Source organism: Marmota monax, unplaced genomic scaffold (assembly GCF_021218885.2).
Source record: "Marmota monax isolate L192 unplaced genomic scaffold, Marmota_monax_Labrador192_F-V1.1 WCK01_AAM20220418_F8-fsc00131, whole genome shotgun sequence".
Lineage (NCBI taxonomy): Eukaryota > Metazoa > Chordata > Mammalia > Rodentia > Sciuridae > Marmota > Marmota monax.
In genome coordinates this window covers 4557276-4578897 of record NW_026693141.1, presented here as the reverse complement: position 1 = coordinate 4578897, position 21622 = coordinate 4557276, and the positions used below count along the sequence as shown (strand labels likewise).

The 21622-nt window shown below is 42.6% G+C and overlaps 1 protein-coding gene across 2 annotated transcripts in view; it reads right to left on the bottom strand.

Moving 5' to 3' along the window:
• The window catches only part of Ube2h (ubiquitin conjugating enzyme E2 H), a 100014-nt gene extending 92823 nt beyond the window's left edge, over window positions 1-7191 (bottom strand). Inside the window, exon 1 of one of the 2 annotated variants that reach the window (XM_046455041.2) lies at window positions 6707-7191. In XM_046455041.2, the coding sequence (XP_046310997.1) occupies window positions 6707-6759 (53 nt within the window). In that variant the 5' untranslated portion in view covers window positions 6760-7191. The remainder of the gene's footprint in view (window positions 1-6706) is intronic. The other variant, XM_046455039.2, reaches the window with a different exon arrangement.
• Between the last annotated feature and the right edge of the window lie 14431 nt (window positions 7192-21622).

Here is a 21622-nt window from a genome sequence, read left to right as displayed (position 1 = left end):
AGAGTACCTATTTTGATTATGGTGACACAGGTTTCGTGTGTGATCTATAACTTTAAAATTTACCAAATCATTTTAAATATGTACAGATTATGTCAATTAAATCTCACTAGAAAAGGGAAAAAAAATCAGAAGATACCAAAAATTAATTTTAATATTATAGCTCTTGCCATTCAGAGCTGTGTGTTCATGAATGTAACATATCTAACTTACCTACTTATAGTAGATACCCAAAGTATACCTAATTTGTGAATAACGATTATCACAAAAAAACAAGAACATTTAAACAAAGAAATCAGAACTCATCTTTAATCACTATTCCAGGCTATTTCTGTAACAAAATGACACCAACAAAAATGCAACAAAATAGGGCTGGAGCTATAGCTCAGTAGTAAAGCACTTGCCTCGAATGTGAGTGTCACTGGGTTGATCCTCAGCACCAATAAAGAAAGATACTGTGTGTTCACCTACAACTAAAAACATTTTTTAATAAATAAACTGCAACAAAATAAATGAGGCCACTGAATGTGGGACCTATTTTTCAATTAAATATTTTAATTCAAATTTCTGCTTTTCAAAATCTAGAATTTCATTTCTGGAAAATAGGAATAACCTTAAGAAAATGCCTTATGGGGGCTGGGATGTGGCTCAAGCGGTAGCGCGCTCGCCTGGCATGCGTGCGGCCCGGGTTCGATCCTCAGCACCACATACAAACAAAGATGTTGTGTCCGCCAAATACTAAAAAATAAATATTAAAAAATTCTCTCTCTCTCTACCTCTATCTCTCTCACTCTCTCTTTAGAAAAAAAAAAAAAAAAAAAGAAAATGCCTTATGAGCAAAGCTTTTTTTTTTTTTTTCTTTTTCTGGTGGTGCTGGGGATGGAACCCAGAACCTCATGGATGCTAGACAAGTGCTCGACCACTGAGCTGCAAAGAAGTTCATTACAATCTTATTCAATAAAAAATGGCAAAGAAATCAATAGCACAGCTATGGAAGGACATATTACAACAGCTATTCCTTATATCTAATAGTTTTAACTGGGAATAACAGTTGCAAAAATATTGAGCAAAAACACAGCAGGCACATACAGTATGACCAACAGGTTTAAAACAATATATCCTAGGGAGAGTAAAAAGACTGATATGAAAGAACAGCAAAATGTTGACTTCTTAAAAAATTTTTTAGTTGTAGATAGACCCAATACCTTTATTTATTTATATGTGATGCTAAGGATCAAACCCAGTGCCTCACACGTGCAAGGCAAGCACTCTACCATGGAGCCACAACCCCAGCCCCAAAATTAACATTTAATAATGATTATTAAATGGTGCTGAGACCAGGCACAACAGTTGTCACCTGGGAACTACTTAGACCTGAATCAGAAAACTTTGGGGGTGGGACCCAGTAACCTGTTCTAACAAACCCTTCAGGTGATTAAGATCAAACTGAAGTTTAAGAACTATTGTTTAAAGTATAGGATGATGGGTGACTGTTTTCTTTCCCTTATGGTAACCTGTATTTTCCCCAATTACCTTATTACTTTTATAATCCAACTAAGTCTTTTTACTATTTTATTAAAACATATACTCTGAGTCTATAGGTAAAATGCTATTACATTGTAAGCCCTGTAATGTAAGGTCTGAATTGCAAGCCTAAAAAAAACAATAGCTCTTAGAACCGTTAAATCTGTTAACAATAACCAAAATAACAAGTATATGTGTATGGTGTATGTATATATGTGAAAAACACTGGTGAAGGAGCTTGAAAATCACAATGCTAGAAAAACCAACAAAGGTAGATTGTTTTAATGCATGCACAGAAACAGGGAAAGGGACTTTCATGGGTCACATCTGCAATAGATTATTTCCCTCTAAAAGCTAAATTTTTAGGCTTGTGTGTAATTTTTAGGCTTGTGTGTAAATGTACTGCAGGAATCAGATGTTCTGAAGTTGTCAATGCTTACTCATGTAGGTTCCTGCTTAACCAAAATAAGTACCAGTATGTTATATTTGTCACCAAAATCTAAGCAGGGAAAGCAAATTCACAACACTAGGAGTTGCCAAATCTTTTTACTTTTAGCTTGAAGACCATAAGACTATTCCATCTTTCATCTCACTAAACAAGAGGCCACAGGAAATAAAAGGCAAACCGCAGGTTCCCAATTGACACTGGAGCTAGTTAAAAGATTACAGAATTGTCTATACTTTGAACAGAAATTAAAGAGTAACGAAGACAACTTAGGGACAGAATAACTATCCATTAACAACAAAATTCCAAAGTTGAAGTCAAAAACAAATGGTTACACATTTTAATGTTTGGTTTTGTTTCAGGTTTTTCAAAGTATATTTTAAATACCCCACTGCACACTTTTTTCTTTTTGGTGATGGTGCTGAAGATCAAACGCAGGGCCCTTGAGCACGGTGGACAAGTACCAATAAACTACATCCCCTAGCCCTTAATCTTTTCACATAATTAAAATTCTGAAACTAAATACAAGTTACCCAAACAGCAAGGTGATGCATGCAGAGCTGACCTGACACAGACTGTTCTGATTAAAAAAAAAAAAAAAAATTGTTGTTGTTTTAATTCCATAAGCATCATGACCACTTGCACTTAATTTTCACTACTACCCCCCCCCAAAAAATCCATGTCTGGACTGGCACAAAAGGGGTGTTCAAACATTAAATTTGTTACAGAAACCCTAAAGTGATTCTGTAAAACTCATGCCATTTGTAAGTACAGTGTACACTGCCCCTTTCATCACTGTTGAAGCTTTTGAAAGGGGAGCTTACATTTCTAACATACTTTTGAAAACCTCCCTATGAGTCAGTTAGGTACATTTGAAGTAGCATATCCTATTTTGTTACTGAGCTCTCTCTGAAAAATAGAGTCTTTGAAAACTCTTGGTATTCTCAGTTTCCAAATCTTACAGTAGTAACAAATATGTGTATGCCAAGTCTCCATTATAAACAGATCTGCTTTTCTAGTCTTAATTTTCCTGAACATTTCTTATTCGCTAACAAATCAGGTTTTCCTATTACTACCTCTTAAAAACACACTTTGGTCCAGCTCACAAGGTCTCCCCAGCCCCCACACCTCTTTTGTATGTAAACACACTCTTGTCACACACGCCATCAGCTGTTTAGTAGCTCCACCCCTCCTCCTTTTCCGGGTAGTAACAGAGCAACCAATGAGCTGCAAGGAGCTCTGCCTGTGGCCTTTTGCCTGCATACGCTTTTCCAAAACAAGCAGCTCTAGCCTTCAGCAGGGGCCACTGGTTCACAGATAAAAGGATCACCAGGGCTGTGCAACAGGGTGAAACGAGTAACCCCCACCAACAAGGAAACCCATGTAATCTGAGCTCTTTGTTCCTCCACTGGGGAGAACTTAAACCGATATTCCTTTAGGGCAAATCACGCTTTAAGGTCACCGGAGTCCCAGTTCTCAGGCAATCTAAATCAGCGAGTTGAAGATGGAGAACCTCGGAGGTTGCCAGGTTGAGAACAGCACAGGATCACCAATCCACCTGACTTTGCAAACAAATGGCCACACTATTCCACAGGATTTGGGCTAGCTGCAAGCTCTTAGATGTGGACACATTACTACAGCACTCAAAAGTCATGTAAATCAGTTTCTAGGTTCCTAGGGAGGTTTGCACAACCCTTAAGCAGAGGATCAGAAAGGAAACAATGAATGAGTCAGAGTTTCAGAGCATAATCGCCCAGCAGATTATTAAGTGCATCCGTGCAAAACACACTCACTCCCTGCATAACTTGGGAGTCAGCTCTCCTCCTACCAACCCGTCACAAAAGAAATATCACTGACTCCAAAAAACAATCAGAGATGGTATCTGGAAAGAACCTAGCAAGGTGGCAGAAAGCAGTGGCCAATTAGTTACACATCCTCTTCTTTCCCTACCCCCACACCGCTACTTTCCTACTATATAGGTTCCCTGCCAGGCTGTAAATCTTGGTGGTATAATTATGCTCAGGAGACAGACAAAAATGGGCTGAAACAGGAGATTGCAATGAAACCAGCTATCAGCCTCTACACCAAGGAAATCATCAAGGGGCAGTGAGGGCCAAGGAGTAAGTAAATTCCTTCAGACCTTTTCTTTCCATTTCCTCTCCACCATCTTTCATTTCCAATCCTTAGCCCTTTCACACAATCATACTCATTTTAGTAATGGGTTGGAGAATTTTCCCTTCAATTTTTTACTAAATATATCTTACTAAAAAATTGTGGGCCCCATTTGGGCCTACTAATGTGAATTCAAGAGAGAAAGGAGGCCACAAAAATCACTCACCCCCACAACATACACATACACACACACACACACACAAAAGGAAAGCAGAAAAATTTTAACTTCCAAACTAAATTACACCAGAAAATAAACACAAAATAAAGATAACCTCTGGCTTTTAAATACCCAGACTATTATCCTCCTATCTCAGAGATCTACAATTTTAAAGCGCCTCAGCTTTCTTTTGTCAGCAAGAAGGAAGGTGGGGAAAGAACAGAAGGCCAATGCATCTTTGCCTTTCTTCATCTTCTACTAAAAATAAGCTATGAAATAAGCCACTTAGGGGGAGGGAAAAAAAGACACCCTGCTGTTCTTTGTCTGTTTTCCTCTCCCTCTCCACCCCCCACACCCCAGCTCCTAAATGCGGTAATCATTCTAGATGCCACAACTACTAAATGAACAAAAGGCACTGTATGGAAAAGGCATCAGGTCAAGTTAGGCCTCACTCTTTATCCTCGATTTTTTTTTTTTTTTAATCTCTATATGTACATAATTTGAGGCTCTGACATCGATCAAAAACACCTGGAATTCTCTCCCTCACTCTATCCCAATTATCCCTTAGGTAGAAATTTGCATTAGGTGTGACAGTAACTCTGAAGATAAAAATACCTCAAGACTCTGCCACCCTGTCATTTCCTAGTTTCTAAACAAAAATAAAACCCCAAACTGCTTTGTGTAAAATGTACACACAGTAATAGAAGTTTTCCTGCAACCTTATGAAAAGCCAACGTTACTAGTATCATTCACACATTTACAAAACAATCACAGCTACAAACAGCTCAAAGAGTTGCTTTCACTTGTGTCTAGACATATTTGGTACATTATTATTTGCTGCTCCCTAATCCCTGCTACTACTCCCACCCCACCCCTGAAAAAATTCTAAACTTGAAACCCTAGATTTAGAAATTTATCAGGTATTCCTAATTTCTAGCCAATTTCTATCCCCAGCAAGGAGAAAACACCTTTTTATTCCTGAAAAGATTATGAAAAAAAAATCTCAAGAGCCCAGGCAACTTCACTCCCATCCCCCACTTTCATATCATATACAAAAACTACTTTTTAAAAACTTTACCAAATTCCATATTAAGCATTTGACAATCATCATTGATCTCTACAAAGAGATAAAATAGTCGATCAAAAACAGTAACAAATAAAAGAGTAATTCACCTGAAGAATCTAACCAAACAACTTGAGTTATATAAACAAAACCCTGCAACAGGGGGAAATGGAGGGGGGATGGGGGTGAAGCAGAAAGAGAAACAGGAGACAGGACTTTTTAACTGCTTTTCACAAGCTACCACCCCCCATTCCCTCTTCCCCCTCTCCCTAGGGATTAGCTATTCAGAACAGTGGCTCACCCCACCCTCTAAATTCTCCCTCAAAAAAAAAAAGAATCCCTTGATTTGTCTCAGGAACCTTCGCGAATTTCTCTAGCTGGTCATGAAATAATCAGTCTGGCCTCCAACCAAAACCACTGCCTGAAGGACTCTTATCAGTTACAGCTTTCCCACTGCAACCTGGAGTTTATAAGTTGGGGGGAGGGGGACAGGAAATAAAGGGTGTCACTTGGCAAGACAGGGCAGGCAGTCCAAAAGAGCCTGACCCTCACAGAGGGAGTTTTGCTCAAAAGGATAGTACAGGGACTATTTTGTCCAGGAGCTCGTCTTTCTCTCTTTCCTCCCAGCTGTCAGATCCACAATATGGAGGGTGGCTAGCTGGAGGGCCTGGGGGTCCTCACCGCATACAACTATGGGTGGGAGAGGCTTTGTCAGTGGAAAGGAAAACAGGAAGGTTCTCCTAGAGATCAGAAAGCTTAACAGGACTCTCTGATTTAAAACACACACAGCTCTTTATTAGAAGAGGGGCCCTGAGCAGACTACTCTCTTCCTAATATAGAAAGGAATTAGGGATAAAGGAGGTCGCTTTAGTTACCCCAGTTCAAGAAGCACTGAGCAGAAGGAATGGGGGCATCTCAAGAGAGAAAGGCTTCCCTCTAGGGAATTTCTACCTTGAGTACCTAAATCCAGGGTGAACAAACAAGAAAGAAAAACCCTGAAGATGGTTCGGTATGAAGAGAGAGGCGGCTAATCCTGCCAAAAAAAAAAAAAAAAAAAAAAGAAAAAGCCGTTTAGGGAGTCCAAACGTTGTGGAGGAAAAGTCACGGGCTCTGGGGATGCAGAGAGAGAGAAGCAACGCATATTTCGGGGTGCTGCAGATAAAGAGGAGCTGAAAAGGCCCTGGACTCCTGGGAGGTGCCAAGGAGCCGCCGTAGGCACTGGGGGAGGGAGGGCGTCTTGGACAGTGGCCTCGAGTGCCCCAAGGCCCTTTCTTGGGTTTCAGGGGTGCCCTTGGCATCCCCACACCGCCCCCACACGCAGCCCGAATTCCCCCTCCAAGAAGGATACAGCTTGACCACGTCCGTGTCCATCCGCCTCTTGCCCGGACTGGGGGATGACATGGTGTCGCCGCCGCCTCTCTCCTTTCCTCGGCCCGTCTATCACGGGCCCCGGGCCCCGGCTCTGAGGAGCCCGCGGCCGCGCCGGCTCCTCGGCGGAGGTGGCAACCCCCTGCGGTCCTCTCGGGTCCCGTCAGCCGCCGCCGCCGCCCCCCGCACGGGGAAACACCGGGCACTGTCCGGCCGAGTGGGGGTGGGGACCCCGCGGCGCCCGCCTCGGGCTGCCCTCTCCGGCTGTGGTTCCGCCGCGGCCAGGCCTCGGCTCTCCTCCGCGCGGCGCGGCGCGACGCTCCCTTCTGCCTGCTCTAGCTCGCACGTCTGCCCGCCCGCTCACCCTCTCTCCGGCTCCTAGCAGCCTCCACGACAAGCGGACGACTCCGGCTCGGTCGGCCTCTCTACCCCAGCCTCGCTCTGGGCGCCGTGACGTCACCTCTGTGACGTCATCAGATGGGCGTGTTTGGTCGTGGAAGGGGTGGGGCGCCGCCGCGGCGTGTGCTTTCCCAGAGCATTCTGGGAGATGTAGTTCCTCTTTCTCTCGGCCTCTCAACACTCTGCCCCCTCCCCCAACTTCCCCACATACTTCATCGCTTAACTGTCGTTATCATCATCATAAACGATAGTAGTAAATAATGGAAATATTATTACATTTACCTGTTTTACGATCCTCCTTGTTACATGCTGTTAAAAAGGCTATTTGGATCTGGAGGAGGCCAAGGCGTCAATTACTCAGGTGCCAAAAGCTAGGAAAATCCCACACAGGCATGTTCCCTTCACTCTGCTCATTCGTGGGGCGGAGAGAATTTGTTTGCAGGAATTGTGGACTATGGCAAGGGTTCCTCAGAGATTGCAAACTCTGTACAGATAGGGCCACTATTTCAAGGACTAGAGTCAAGGCTGCAAGGTGCAAAGGCTAGAAATAATTGAGTACTAACGTCTTCGTTCTGCAGAGTTTGAGGTAATTTCACAAAATGAGTGATTGATGGAAATACCCCAAATATGCTGTAGCTCAACACAAAGACTACTCTGCCCTGCAAACTCCTGTTCCAACCTAATAGACTCCTTTATTCATTCAATAACTATTTATTAAGCACCTTCTTCTTCTGTGTGCCATCACTTAGCTGAGCATGCTATGGTGGTGAACCAAGATTAGATTTACATGGTCCCCTCAGTATGGATCTATAGTGTAAGCATTATCTGGGAACTTGTTAGAAATGTAGAATGTTGGGGCTGGGGTTATGGCTCAGTGATAGAGCATTCCACCTAGCATGTGTGAGGCCCTGGGTTCGCTCTTCAGCACCACATAAAGATAAATAAATGTATTCTGTCCATCTACAACTAAAAAATATTTTTAAAAAGAAAGAAATGAAGGATGGAGTTTCATCTCAGATCTACTAAGCTAGAATTTGCTGTTGAACAAGGTCCCCAGGTGACTTCAATGCACAGTGAAATTAGAGATATTGTTCTACAAGGCACAGAGGAGTCATATTGAACCGAGAGCCCAACCAGACAAAGGGAGCAGAAAAGGGTATTCAGGTATCTCCCCTATTTAGATCAGATTTTCAATGCCCTCTGTTCTCAAAAGTTTTAATTATTTCCTTGCTCTGATAAGTACGTTTGTACTTTGTCAGATCAGGTGCCATGAGTTGGGTCCCATTATGTAAACACACACACACACACACACCTGGAGCAACAGCAATCTGCTAAAGTTGTACATCATTTGCTCCTGTGATTCCATCTCTCAAAAAGATCAGGTTTTTAAATTATAACACATATGTAACATAAAATTTATCATTTTAACCATACTTAAGTGCACAAACAGCATTGAATAAATTTAATGTTGCTTAACCATCTCTATTATCCATTTCCAAAACATTTTTATCAATCAAAACAGAAACTCTGTACACATTAAACAATGACTCCTCATTCCCAATTCCTCCCAGCCCTTGGTAACCTCCCTTCTGTGTTCCAAAAGAGATGGCTATTTTTACTGCTTTTAAAGGAGTTAAAAGTCAAAAGGAGTTTTCTTTCAATGCTCTTTCTTATTGCACATGGTGAATCTGTCAGAAGTAGGACAAGTCTGCATGAAGAGACTTCCAACCCCCTCTATTTGACCACTTTTACTAAGGGGAGATAAAGATGGAGTGGAGATTTATCTTCCTCACTGAGTCTTCTCTAAGCTCCCTGGGTTTCTGTTGCTGCTACCTCCTCTTTCCCGCTCTCCTTCACCTGCTCAACTCCCACTCCAAGGCTAAGACGGCGGTTCTCAAGTTTGAGAATACTCCACAATCACCTGGGGAACTTGTTAAGTTCACAAATGTCCAGGCACCTTCCCAGGGAATTCCAATTCAGAAGATCTGATCTGGGACCTGAACATCTCTGTCTTTAACAAGCTCCTCAGATGGTTCTAATACAGACTAAAGTTTGAGAACCACTGCCTTTAAGATTCCAATAGGGGCTGGGATGGTGGCTCAGTGGTATAGTGCTCTCCTAGCATGCATGAGGCACTGAGTTCTATCCTCAGCACCACATAAAAACAAACTAATATATCCACCTAAAACTAAAGATACATAAATAATATTTAAAAAAAAAAAAAGATTCCAATAGGCATCATACTTTGAGAACACCTGCCTGACCATGCAGGTAGTTAAGTATGCCTATGGTGTCCTATACAAATAGGTCAGGGACTGTGTACCCTCCATTCCTCATTCTCACCTGAGAGGAACAGTGTTGCAAGTTTAGAAGGCATCATTTGTAGATGAACAGAGTATAGTGTCCAAAACAGACAAAAAGAGGGGATACTTGAAAAAGAGGATGAGGGAGTGGGACCTAGGCATGTTCCCTGGCTCTTTATTCTTCATTGATACTGTAACTGCTATGATCCAAGTCCTGGGCAAAAATAACCAATGTGTCAGTGATGGAGAATATGTGAACAACACTGGAGAAGGTGGGACTGCTGTATCTTGAAATGCAGCGAGGTGTGGTCTCCAAGCTTGTAGAAACGGAATAGTCATGGGAAAGGAATCATCCTAAAGAAGAGTTACTGTGTCTTTAGGAAGCATTTTAGCTCTGGACTACTTGGGACAAAGCTGCCTCTCCCTGCTCTTAATTATGCCTCAGTTAATTGCATATATCCTCCCTGGGCCTCAGTCTTCTCATCTGTAAAATGTGGCTCATAATGCCTTACCCACTCAAGTGTGTTGAAGGAATAAATGGAAAAGATGAATGTGAAAGCCCCTTGTAAACTATAAACTGCTTTCATAAAGTTAATGTGAAGTGTTGATTGCAAGGTATGATGTGGTAATGATGCTGGTATTATTGTGTAACTATTACTATACAATCAATACCCCATTTGTCCCCTCATATCATTGAAGAAGAAAGGTATTCATGGGGAGGGGAGCTTTTGTTTTATCTTTTTGCAAATGTCATAACTTCAGTTGTCTCCATGGCCAAAGTATATTCATATTTTTTATGATACACCTTTTCTCTCTGGGCATTTTGCCATTTATTCCCTCATAAATCTACCTCCCCTATTCCAACTTCCTCCTCCCTCCCCCTCTGTGATCCTTCCTTCCTCTTTCCAGAACTACAGAGGACTCCTACGCCTGCTCTTGAGGTTGCAAAAGGTGCCCCAAAGCAGAGCCTAATGGCAACCCTGCTTTTACTTGCTTTAGCTTAAGAAAAGTGGCGCTCCTCTTTAGCAGAGGCTCGTTGTTTGTTCTCTCCCTTTTCCCCTGGTGTTTCAGCCATTCAGAATGTCAATAATTTACTCTAAGACAACACCGGGCCTGGGAGTGTCTGTTTATATGTGTGTGCTCACAAGACAGTGCACCACTGCACCGGAATGAGCCATGTTCTTCCTTATCAGGTGCGCCCAGGGGTGACTGCAAGACAGCAGCTGTCCGACCCTGCCTGACTCACTAGTGTTGCAATCTGGGAAATGTATTTCAGGCCTGTTTATCTCTGCCCAAGGCAGGGTCAAGCTTGACCCATGGGGCCTCTGATCTCAGGAGCAGCTTCTCCAAAGCAAGAAAATAGGCTTGGAGAGAGTATAATGCTTTGAGCGTGACACTAGACAGAATAAGATGACACTGGTCATTTGGTCATCAGTGGAAAGGCCCAGCCCAGAATCTACTCTGTCTCCAAAATTACTTGTTAACCCCTCTAGAACCAAAGTGAATTTATCACTGTCCCTGACTGGTGGGAAAACCCCCAGACACAGCCTCCTCGTTCCATCCGATGGTTTCTTATCAGAAAAGAGGGGATTTGTTGTTGTTGTTTTTGTTTTTTTATTTATTTTTTATTTTCATGTGTTATATATGACAGCAGAATGCATTAATTTCATATTACACATATAGAGCACAATTTTCATATCTCTGGTTGTACACAAAGTAGAGTCACACCATTCATGTCTTCATACCTGTACTTAGGGTAATGATGTCAATCTCATGCCACCAAGAGGTTTGTTTTGAGCTGGCCCACTGGCATCTGGGATCACAGGTGCAGACCCCTCCCAGAAGGTCATCATATCAGCAGTTTCCTTGCTGCTGTGGAAACGGAAGCTCAAGACTTATTGCAACTCTTCTCCATGGGACCTTGTCACAGTGTGTCCCCAGAGAAGCAGTCAGGAGAGCTCAGGAACACGCAGCACAATTCAGTGATAGCTTGAAGACAGAGAGCCCCTCTAGTCCTGGTTCTATCTGTTACCGAAAGAATCTTGGGCCAGGTCACCCAACCCTTATGCCTCAGTTTCCTCATTAGTAAACAGGATGACAGCTTCTGTACTCCCTTTGCCTGGATCCAACAGGAGATGTCGCAACCCTGATGGTGCTAGTCAGCTGGAAGGTATGATCCTATCCTCTCCCCTCACCACATCTCCACCCCAACACCAAACCTCAAAGAAGGAGTGAGCTTAGAAATATCACACACCTGTATCTAGGAAGCGCTCTCCTTGTGCCAGCTTGCCCTGGTTGGAGCCCTTTCTTTGCTGGTTGTGGCCTCCAGCATTTCCTTTGTTGCTGTCTCACCCCCATCTGGACATTGGAGGCCTCAGGCCTCTGCTTCTTATCTATAGGTGAGCCCCAGGTGACCTCCTCCAGTCTCAGCTTTAACTGCTGTTGTTGACTGCCTGCCTGACCAGCGTTCCTGAGAGAGGTCCTCACCCCTGAATTCCAGATATATACAGCTGCTCCTGTGGCATCTCCTCATGAGCCAGAATACACTTCAGATACCTGCCCCCGACCTCTTCTTCACATAGTTTTCTTCATTTAAACAAATGGCAACTATTAAGCTGAGATATATGAAATCGCCTGTTGTTTTGTTTTGTTTGTGCTGGGGATTGAACCCAGGGGTGCTTAACTACTGAGCCATATCCCCAGCTCTTTTTATATGTATATATATTTTTTGAGACAGGGCCTTGCTGAGGCTGGCTTTAAATTTACAATCCTCCTGCTTTCAGCCTCCGTATCTTCTGGGATTACAGGTGTGCACCACCCATGAAATCATCTCTTAAGGTTAAGAACTGTTAAATGTTGACCATTTTGTTTGATTTGACCTAATGCACCTTTTTCTACTGACAAATCAAGCGTCTCAGACTATGATGCTTGACTTTTGTCTTCCTCTAACCCCTACAGCCAATCATCAGGAAACCCTGAAGGTCTCCCATCAAAATATATCCAGTATCTTTCCCCCACACTCCATCAAGCTACTATCATCTCTCAATTGGATTGCTCTAGTTAATCACTTCCCAGCCAGCCTCCTCCTTCCAACGCCCATATTGACTCAGATAGAAGCCCGCTATTTTTAAAATTCATAAGTCAGATTCTATCCCCACCACTTTTCAAAAGCCCCCAGGACTTCCCATTTTATGCTGTGCAAAGTCAAAGCCATCACAGGCTTCAAGGCCTGACAGGAGCTGCCCTACCCTTTTCCCTCAACCTCTCCTTTCTAGCCACACTGGCCTTCTTGCTGGTCCTCAAATACACCAGCATGCTTCTGTCTCAGGGCTCTGTACTTGTTACCTTCCCAGCCTGAAGCACGCTCCCCCAAATATTAAAATAATAAGCACATCTTTCTAATTCTTGGGGGTCTTTGCTAAAATGTCACCCTCTCAATGGTTCACCTGAGCACCTTATTTAAAATTGCAGCCTCCAGTCTATCCCAATATCTCTTCTCTTGACTTGCTACCATCTTATATATGTGTGTGTGTGTGTGTGTGTATTATTTTGAGACAGTCTTATCAAGTTGCTGAGGGCCTCAGCAAATTGCTGAGGCTAGCCTCGAATACTTGATCCTCCTGCCTCAGCCTCCCAAGTCGCTGAGATTATACGTGTGCACCACTAAAACCACCCCTTTTTATTTTTTGTTTTGAGAAAAAGTCTCACTAAGGTACCAAGGCTGGCCTTGAACTTGCAATCCTCCTGCTTTAGCCTCATGAGTAGCTGGAATTATAATTAGAGACAGTGTCTCACTGAATTGCTTAGTGCCTCACCATTGCTAAGGCTGGCTTTGAACTCACTATCCTCCTGTCTCAGCCTCCAGAGCCACTGGGATTATGTCATGTGCCACTGTGCCCAGCTAATTTGTTTATTTTTATTTTTTAAAAAAATTATTTTTTTTAGCTTTAGGTGGACATGATATCTTTATTTTTAATATTTTTATGTGGTGCTGAGGATCAAACCCAGTGCCTCATGTATGCCAGGCAAGCATGCTACCACTTGAGCCATATCCCCAGCCCTAGTTTGTTTATTTAATACAGGGTCTCACTACATTTCTGAGGCTGGCCTTGGGTTTGTGATACTTCTGCCTCAGCCTCCAGAGTGGGTGGGATTACAGTGCCTGAGGTTTTCTAGAATGACAGAAATTTTTGTATAATAAGCACCTATTCTGTTCCAGGTGCTGTAGCAACATGTGTTATTTCCTAACAGCCTGGCAGGACAGAGGTTATTTTGCCTGTGGAACAGAGAAAAAAACCTTAAGTTCAAAGAAGTCCAAATAACTTGTCCAAGGTTATACAGACAGTAAAAGGAAGCATCAGGATTTGAATTCAGGTTCCCAACTTCAAAGTCCATGCTTCTTACAACCTTCTACGTCACCCTATTTGTTAACTCAAATGAAAAACTTAATCTGTAGTTGATTATAAACTCATTATGTTTAGTTCCTCACCCAAATTCCAGCTCCTTCATGACCAGGAAGACTTCCAGGTCATTCTAAGCCAAATTAGGATTCCTCTAAAAAACAAGTCTATGCCTTCCTCTGGTGTTCTGTGGCTTAGCAAAGTGACCATGGGGACAATTGCTCAAACTAATCCCTTAGAGTCTCCCTTTTCCACCAGCAAAACCCATGACACCCCCTTACTCATATTTGCCAAATCTGAGCCCTCTCCCCACATTGTCACCTAACCTGTTACCACCCTCTTTCCAGTAAATCCCAACTGGCCTCTCTAGTCCCACTCTTGCCCACCACGACCTCCACCCTCACCCCGCAGTCCAATCTTGACGCAGTAGGCAGAAAAAAAATTTTTTCTTAACTTTTTAGGCGTAAATCCTAGGTATAAGTGGGTCCAGGACCCCCATGGACCTTCAGCACTTTCAGTTGCCTAAATCCTTTCCATAGAAAGGCACAGTATTTGTGTACAGCTTACACACACCCTCTCTCTCCCCCATTTTATGTGCGTATTTTAAGATACAGACTTACTCTGTTGCTCAGGATGGTCTCAAACTGCTGGCCTTAAGGGATCCTCCTATCTCAGCCTCCCTAGTAGCCAGGACCATAGGCACATCACCACACCCAGCCTTCCCAAAACTTTAAGCCATTTCTGTATTACTTATAATACTTAATACAATGCAAGTGTTATATAAATAGCTGGGTAAGGAATAATGATGAGGAAAAAAGTCTATGTATATATTCAACATAGACATGACTTTTTAAAAATATTTTCAATCCATGATTTTTTTTTTTGTGGGGAGGGAGTCATATTTACTACTGAGCTACACCCAGTCCTTTTTATTTTTTAGTCTGAGACAGGATTTGTAAGGCTGGCCTTGAACCTGGGATTCTCCCACCTCAGCCTCCTGAGTAGTTGGGATTACAGGCACACACCACCACACCTGACTCAATCCATGATTGTTGATAAATTCACAGATGCGGAACCCATGGATGTGGAGATCCTATTATACACTTATGTTTATGTGCTTACAAGGCACACGTGTGCTGACTGCATATATACAGTTCTGCTACTATTTCTCTTTATGAAGGTATAGTTAATAAAGCCAGACATGGTAGTGCATGCCTGTAAGTCCAACTATTCAGGAGGCTGAGGCAGGAGGATGGCAAATTCGAGGTCATCGTGGGGAATTTAGCAAGATCCTGGGTTGTAACCAGTACGGCAAAAAAGGAAAATGTGTGTGTGTGTGTGTATGTGTATGTATGTGTATATGTGTGTGTGTGTGTTTACAGATAGATAGATAAGATAGATGATAGATAGACCTTTTTTAAAAAAATTCAAATCACTCTCAACTCATAGCTGTTGCTACCTCAGGACCTCTGCACTTGCTGTTGCCTCTTTCTGGTTTATTTTATTTTATTTTGGGGGTGGCACTGGGGGTCAATCCCAGGTCCTCCTTTTGGTTTGCTTTTGTTTTTGTTTTGTTTGTGTTTTTGGTTTTGATTACTTTTTTGGTAATTTTTAATAACTTATTTGTTTAAAAATAATTTGTTTTCCAATACTAGGAATTGAACCCAGGGACATTCCACCAGTGAAAGAATCCCTTTTTCTTTTTAATTTTGAGACAGGACAGCACCATGCTAAGTTGCCCATGCTGGCCTTGAATTTGCCATCATCCTGTTTCGGTCTCTCCAGTAGTTGGGATTATAGGTATGCACTATTGCACTGGGCTGGAGATTTTTTAAAAATTTTTATTTCAAAAATATTCAAATATACTTTAATATATTAGAATAATGCATTGACTACCCAAATTAAATACCTGCCATCCAATTTTAACAACTGTTAATATTTTACAGTATTTACCTTATTTACATGTAGGGTGTGTGTGTGTGTGTGTGTGTGTGTGTGTGTGTTTTGTCTTGTTTTCTGCTAAACCTTTGCAAAATAATTTGCAAATACCAAGCTGTTTTAGTTTTATCTACCTTAACACACATATTAAAAATAAGGACATTTTTAACTGGGTAGGGTGGTGGCACAAGACCTCCACAACTGAGCTATATCTCCAACACTTTTTATTTTTTATTTTGAGACAGGGTCTTGCTAAGTTGCCTGGTATAGCCTTGAACTTGCTATCCTCCAGCCTCAGGCATCCAGGTAGCTGGGATTACAGGTGTGGGCCACGGCAAACACCTATAATCAGTTCTTAATGACCTCTTATAGTGCCATGTTTTTTTGTTTTTTTTGTTTTTTTAATATTTATTTTTTAGTTTTCGGCGGACACAACATCTTCATTTGTATGTGGTGCTGAGGATCGAACCCGGGCCGCACGCATGCCAAGCGAGTGCGCTACCGCTTGAGCCACATCCCCAGCCCCATAGTGCCATGTTTTTAAAACCAGGATTCATTAAAGGTTTACATAATGTGTCTGGATTTCTATCTCTTTGGTCTACTGTAATCTAAAAAAAATGCCCACTCCCACTCTCCCCACCTGCATTTCAGGTGTAGCCTCGAGATTTTGAAGTAAAAAGCAAATTGTCTCAAGGAACCTCTTATATTATCATTAACTATTGTTTCTTTATAGTGTCATTTAACTTCTTCTTTTCTCTTGTATATTTCCTATGTAAAAGAGCAGATGTAAGCTGGGTGCCATGGCCCACACCTGTAATCCCAGCAGCTCAGGAGGCTGAGACAGGAGGATCACGAGGTCAAAGCCAGCCTGAGCAACTCAGCAAAGCCCTAAGCAACTCAGTGAGACCCTGTCTCTAAATAAAATATTAAAAAGGGTTGGGGATGTGGCTCAGTGGTTAAGCACCCCTGGGTTTAATTCCTGGCACAAAACAAACAAACAAACCAGATCTAAGGCCCTCAATATACTCAGGATAAATATTTAGGGCCAAATTACAATGCTTGATAGGTCATGTGTTAGAGTCTGTAAACAAGTCTGAATAACAGAGTCTGCAACCGTACTCCGACAGTCATGGTTTGTGCTTCAGATTGTATTGCTTCACTGGAAATGTACCCTGCCAGGTTGTCCCTCTGGAAGAGATGCTAAGGTTAATCACTTAATCAGGGTGGTGACCAACTGCCCTATTGATGCAACATCTATTTTCCCTTCGCAGTTAGTTCTCATCCTAGCACTTGCCTCTTGATTGCATACATGGTTGGTTGATGGTACATATCTATAGCTCACTTTTGTTTCAGATTTTATGAATCCAGAGCACCTGCAACAAACTTGACACAGAGTTGGTGCTCAACAAACATACATTCAGCTGGGCGCAGTGGCGCATGCCTGGAATCCCAGCAGCTTAGAAGGCTGAGACAGGAGGATCTTGGTTTCAAAGCCAGCCTCAACAACATCGAAGTGCTAAGCAACTCAGTGAGACCCTATCTCTAAATAAAATACAAAATAGGGCTGGGGATGTGGCTCAGTGGTTGAGTGCCCATGAGCTCAATCCTAGTGCCCACCCACCCCTCAAAAAAAATAAATAATTAAATATATGTTGAATGAATAACCAGCACTGTGCCTGCCTTCATTCATTTTGGCATTGGGTTGCTTACACAGATGATAGAGAATGATGGTTTGGTTATCCTCTGATTGGCCATATGTTGATAATCATTAAAACTGCATTACAGCTGGGCACGGTGTAATCCCAGTGACTCAGGAAACTGAGACAGGAGGATTGCAAGTTTGAGGCCAGCCTTGGCAATTTAATAAGACCCTATCTCAAAGTTTGAAAACTTAATTGAAAGGTCTGTGGCTACTGCTCATTGGTAGAGCACCTCTGGGTTCAATCTCCAGTACCAAAAAATAAAAAGTGAAAAATAAAGTGGCACAATAGATATACTATATAGATATACTATATATTATTGTGCTGGCTCCTCTAATTTTGTGTGTTTGAAATATTCCATTATACTCTTTTTAAAAAGAATGATATGGGCTGGGCACACCTGTAATCCCAGTGACTCAGGAGGCTGAGGCAGAAGGATCACAAGCTTGAGGCCAGCTTCAGCAAATTAGTGAGGCCCTAAGCAACTTAGCAAGACCCTGTCTCAAAAGAAAAAAGAAAAATGGCTGGGGATGTAGCTCAGTGAGAAAGTGTCCCTGGGTTCAATTTCCAGTACCAAATTGATTAATTAATTAATTAAAAATTAAAAAGAATGAGTTGGGCATAGTGGACACTCTTGTAGTCCCAGCACTTGGAAGGCTGAGGTAGGAGGATTCCTTGAGCTCCTGAGTTTGAAACTAGCCTGGGCAACATTGCAAGACCTCATCTCAATAAAACAGAATCCAGTGACAGCTCACGTAATGTATTGGAGTTTACGTCTGTAATGGGCTGCTGTAATCTAAAATAGCCCCCTCATAGGGCCATCTCAAAAAAAAGAAAAAGAATGAGGCTCTGGGAACAAGATGATCTGTTTGAATCATGGCTTAACCTTTTACTCTCCCTGGCTTAGTGATCTTGGGCAAATTGTTCAACATATCTGTGCTTCAATTCCCTCTGCTAAACAGGGCTAACCCAGTCTGACCTGGTTTTCAGAATTAAGTACTCAAATATGCATAAGTATCATTAGATATTTAAATATCTCTTGAAAGCATAATATGATTTCTCCAACTAGTCAGGAAACAGAGATTACAAAACTGCATTTTATATTTATCCTTAATTTGACTCTCCCCGCTCCCCATACTATGTGTACAATAGGCAGTTAATAAATGCTTACTAGTGATTAAATGAAAAGTTCAACTCTGCCATGCAGAAACTTGTACACAGGATTTATAAAGCAGCTCTATTCATAACAGTCAAGAAGTAGAAATAATCCAACTCTCCATTAACTAATGAATGGATAAATAAATGTGGTGTGTCCATGCAATAGAATAGTACTCAACAATAAAAAAAGAAAAAATACAAATGCATGCTACAACATAGGTAGGTGCCACTGAAAACATTATGCCAAATGACTTGGGAGAGGTACTGGGGGTTGGGGATTCAACTCAGGGGAGTTTTACCACTGAGCTATACCCCCAGTCCTTTTTATTTTTTATTTTTTTCTTTTGAGACAGGGTCTTAATAAGTTGCTTAGGGCCTCACTAATTTGCTGAGACTGGAGACTGGCTTTGAACTTGTGATCCTCCTGCCTCAGCCTCCTGAGTCACTGGATTACTGGCATGTGCCCTTGCACCTCTCAACATTATGCCAAATGAAAGAAGCCAGTCATAAGCCAGTTATTTGTGTGATTCCGTTTCTATGAGAAATCCGGAGTGGAACTGTAGATACAGTGAGAAAGTGTACTGGTCATTGCCAAGGGCTGACAGGTTGGGGAGAATCAGGAGGAAATGACAGCTAAGGGGTGCTGGAGTTCTTTTTCAGGTGATGAAAATGTTCTAAAATTGATTCTGGTGATGGCTGCACAGATCTGTGAATATACTAGAAACCACTGAATTGTACACATCAAGTGAGTGAATAGTATGCTATGTGAATTATATAGCTCAATCAAGGTATGTTTGTGTATTTGTTTATTTTTTAAGACAGGGTCTCACTGTGTTGCCCAAACTGTCCTGGAACGCCTGAGCTCAAGTGACCCTCCCACCTCAGCCTCCCAAGTATCTGAGAATACAGTGCATACCGCCACACCTTGCTTAAAGTCCTTATTATTGTTATTTTTTATAAAGAGCTCAGTGGTAAAGCACTCTTCCTGCAAAGCCCTGGGTCCCCAGCACCACAAAAACAAACAAAAAGCAAAAGTAGAGTATCTTCCTTTCCTTTGTTGCTCCAGGTCCCAGCAGAGACAGATGTTGACAGAGTATCCTACACAATGTCCTCTCCTTCTCTCCTTCTCTGCCTCCCCTCCCCCTTTGGGCCAGGCAGAGTGGTGAGGGATGACGAGAAGGAAACTCCTCAGAGCGCAGGTGTGTGCTCCACCTGTCTCCTGGAGAGGCCTTGGTTTATCTTGTCTGCTAAGAACTGTGGCTTTTCTTGTCAACAAGCTACTACCTTCCCTCTCTGAGACACTATCCCATTTTGTCCCATCAAGTGTGTGGCTAGTCCTTTGAGGCTGTTTGTTGCAGGTCAAGTTTCCCCCGCCAGAGCAAACACAGCTGCCCATCTGAGACTGGCTGTTGCAGTCGAGGGTACCTTGCCAGGCTCCATGTGTACACAGTACTTCTCTTTTACGGGTGTCGTGTGGTTGGAGTGGCTGCTTGTTTCCGGTCCAGCTCCCCTACTGCACTGTGAGCAGGAATCGTTTTGTTCACCTCTATATTTTCTGTATCTAAAATAGACATCTGTACTTCAAAGGCAGAATATGTGGATCCGGGGCTTCCACTTCTAGTTGCTCCCATTTGGCCACTCTCTGAAGAGAAATGAAGGCCTTCAGGGATCTAGGGATTCCAAATGCCAATCCTGGCTCTCTTCCAGGGTGTGTAGGGAATTTACCTTCTCACCCCCTGCAAGCAGACTGCAAGAGGGGGGGGATTGAGTTATAACCAGGGAGGTTACACAGAATCAGAACCTTTTTTTACAAAAGTAGGTTAAGTCTTTGCCACCCAGGACTTTTCTGCTCATTTTTCAGGGGGGAATGGGGTTATATTAAGGGGAAGTGAGATATATTAAAGGCTGCTCAGTTATCAAAGGACAAAAAAGTTAAAGTGAGAAACGAGGACTCCCGGTCCCTCTCCTTTCCCATCTCTCTCATCTGACTTTCTGTCATTGTCTATAGAGCCCCTTTGGTTTTCCCAGGGTGCTCAGGTGGTCTTGGTGTGTGAAGGCCTTTGGCCTCAGTCCAGTGGTGACACAGCAAAGGATCCAAAAGTGCCCTTAGCTGAGGATCCTTGATGGCAGGTGTGGGAAAGGGAAAAGGCTTATGATTGTTACCAAGCTGTATTATTTGATGATTGATTTGGACTCCTATCAAACTCTGTCTGCTATGATACCTGGTTTATAACCTGGTTACAAACAATGCTGCCCCAACACTGTTTTTGGCTACCCGGTCAGTGGTTGAGCCAATGACGTGAGCCTTCTGCATAGTTACAGGCCCAGTTCCAGCTTGCAAGGCCTCTGAGTGCTTGCAAACAGTTGCATCGTTATCACATAAGAAAGGAGCTCAAGAAACCTCTCAATTTACATCCCACAACCTTTTATTTACTTATTTATTTTAAATATTTTTTTAATTGTAGATGGACACAATAGCTTTTAAATTTATTTTTATATGGTGCTGAAGATCGAATCCAGTACCCCACACATGCGAGACAAGTGCTCTACCACTGAATTACAGCTCCAGCCCTATTTATTTGTTTTTAAACCAGGGCATACCAAAGTTGCAATCACAATACATCTGGTGGGCCAGAGTATCAGGAGCCCAAACAAATTCAGAGTCAAGACAGTTTTGTTTTGTTTTTTTTTTTCCCCAAGTCAGTGTCTGGACCCAGTTTATACATTTCCCCACATTGTTAAACCCACTTCTTCCCAAGCCTCCATCCTGCTGTGCTCTTGCCCTACTTCCTGGCTTGAGGCAGCAGACCCAGCTTGTATCCTTGGATGGTGGCTGTCTCTGCCATCGCTTAATCCCCGCAGGCAGCCAGTACTTCAGCCTCCCCAGAGGAGAGAGGGCCAAGGGCAGCAGTTCCAGCATGTAAGTCCAACCCACCTGACTCAAGGATCTTGGAGCTTTCCAGCAGCTGCTCAGAGGGGCCCAGGAACACAACCCCAT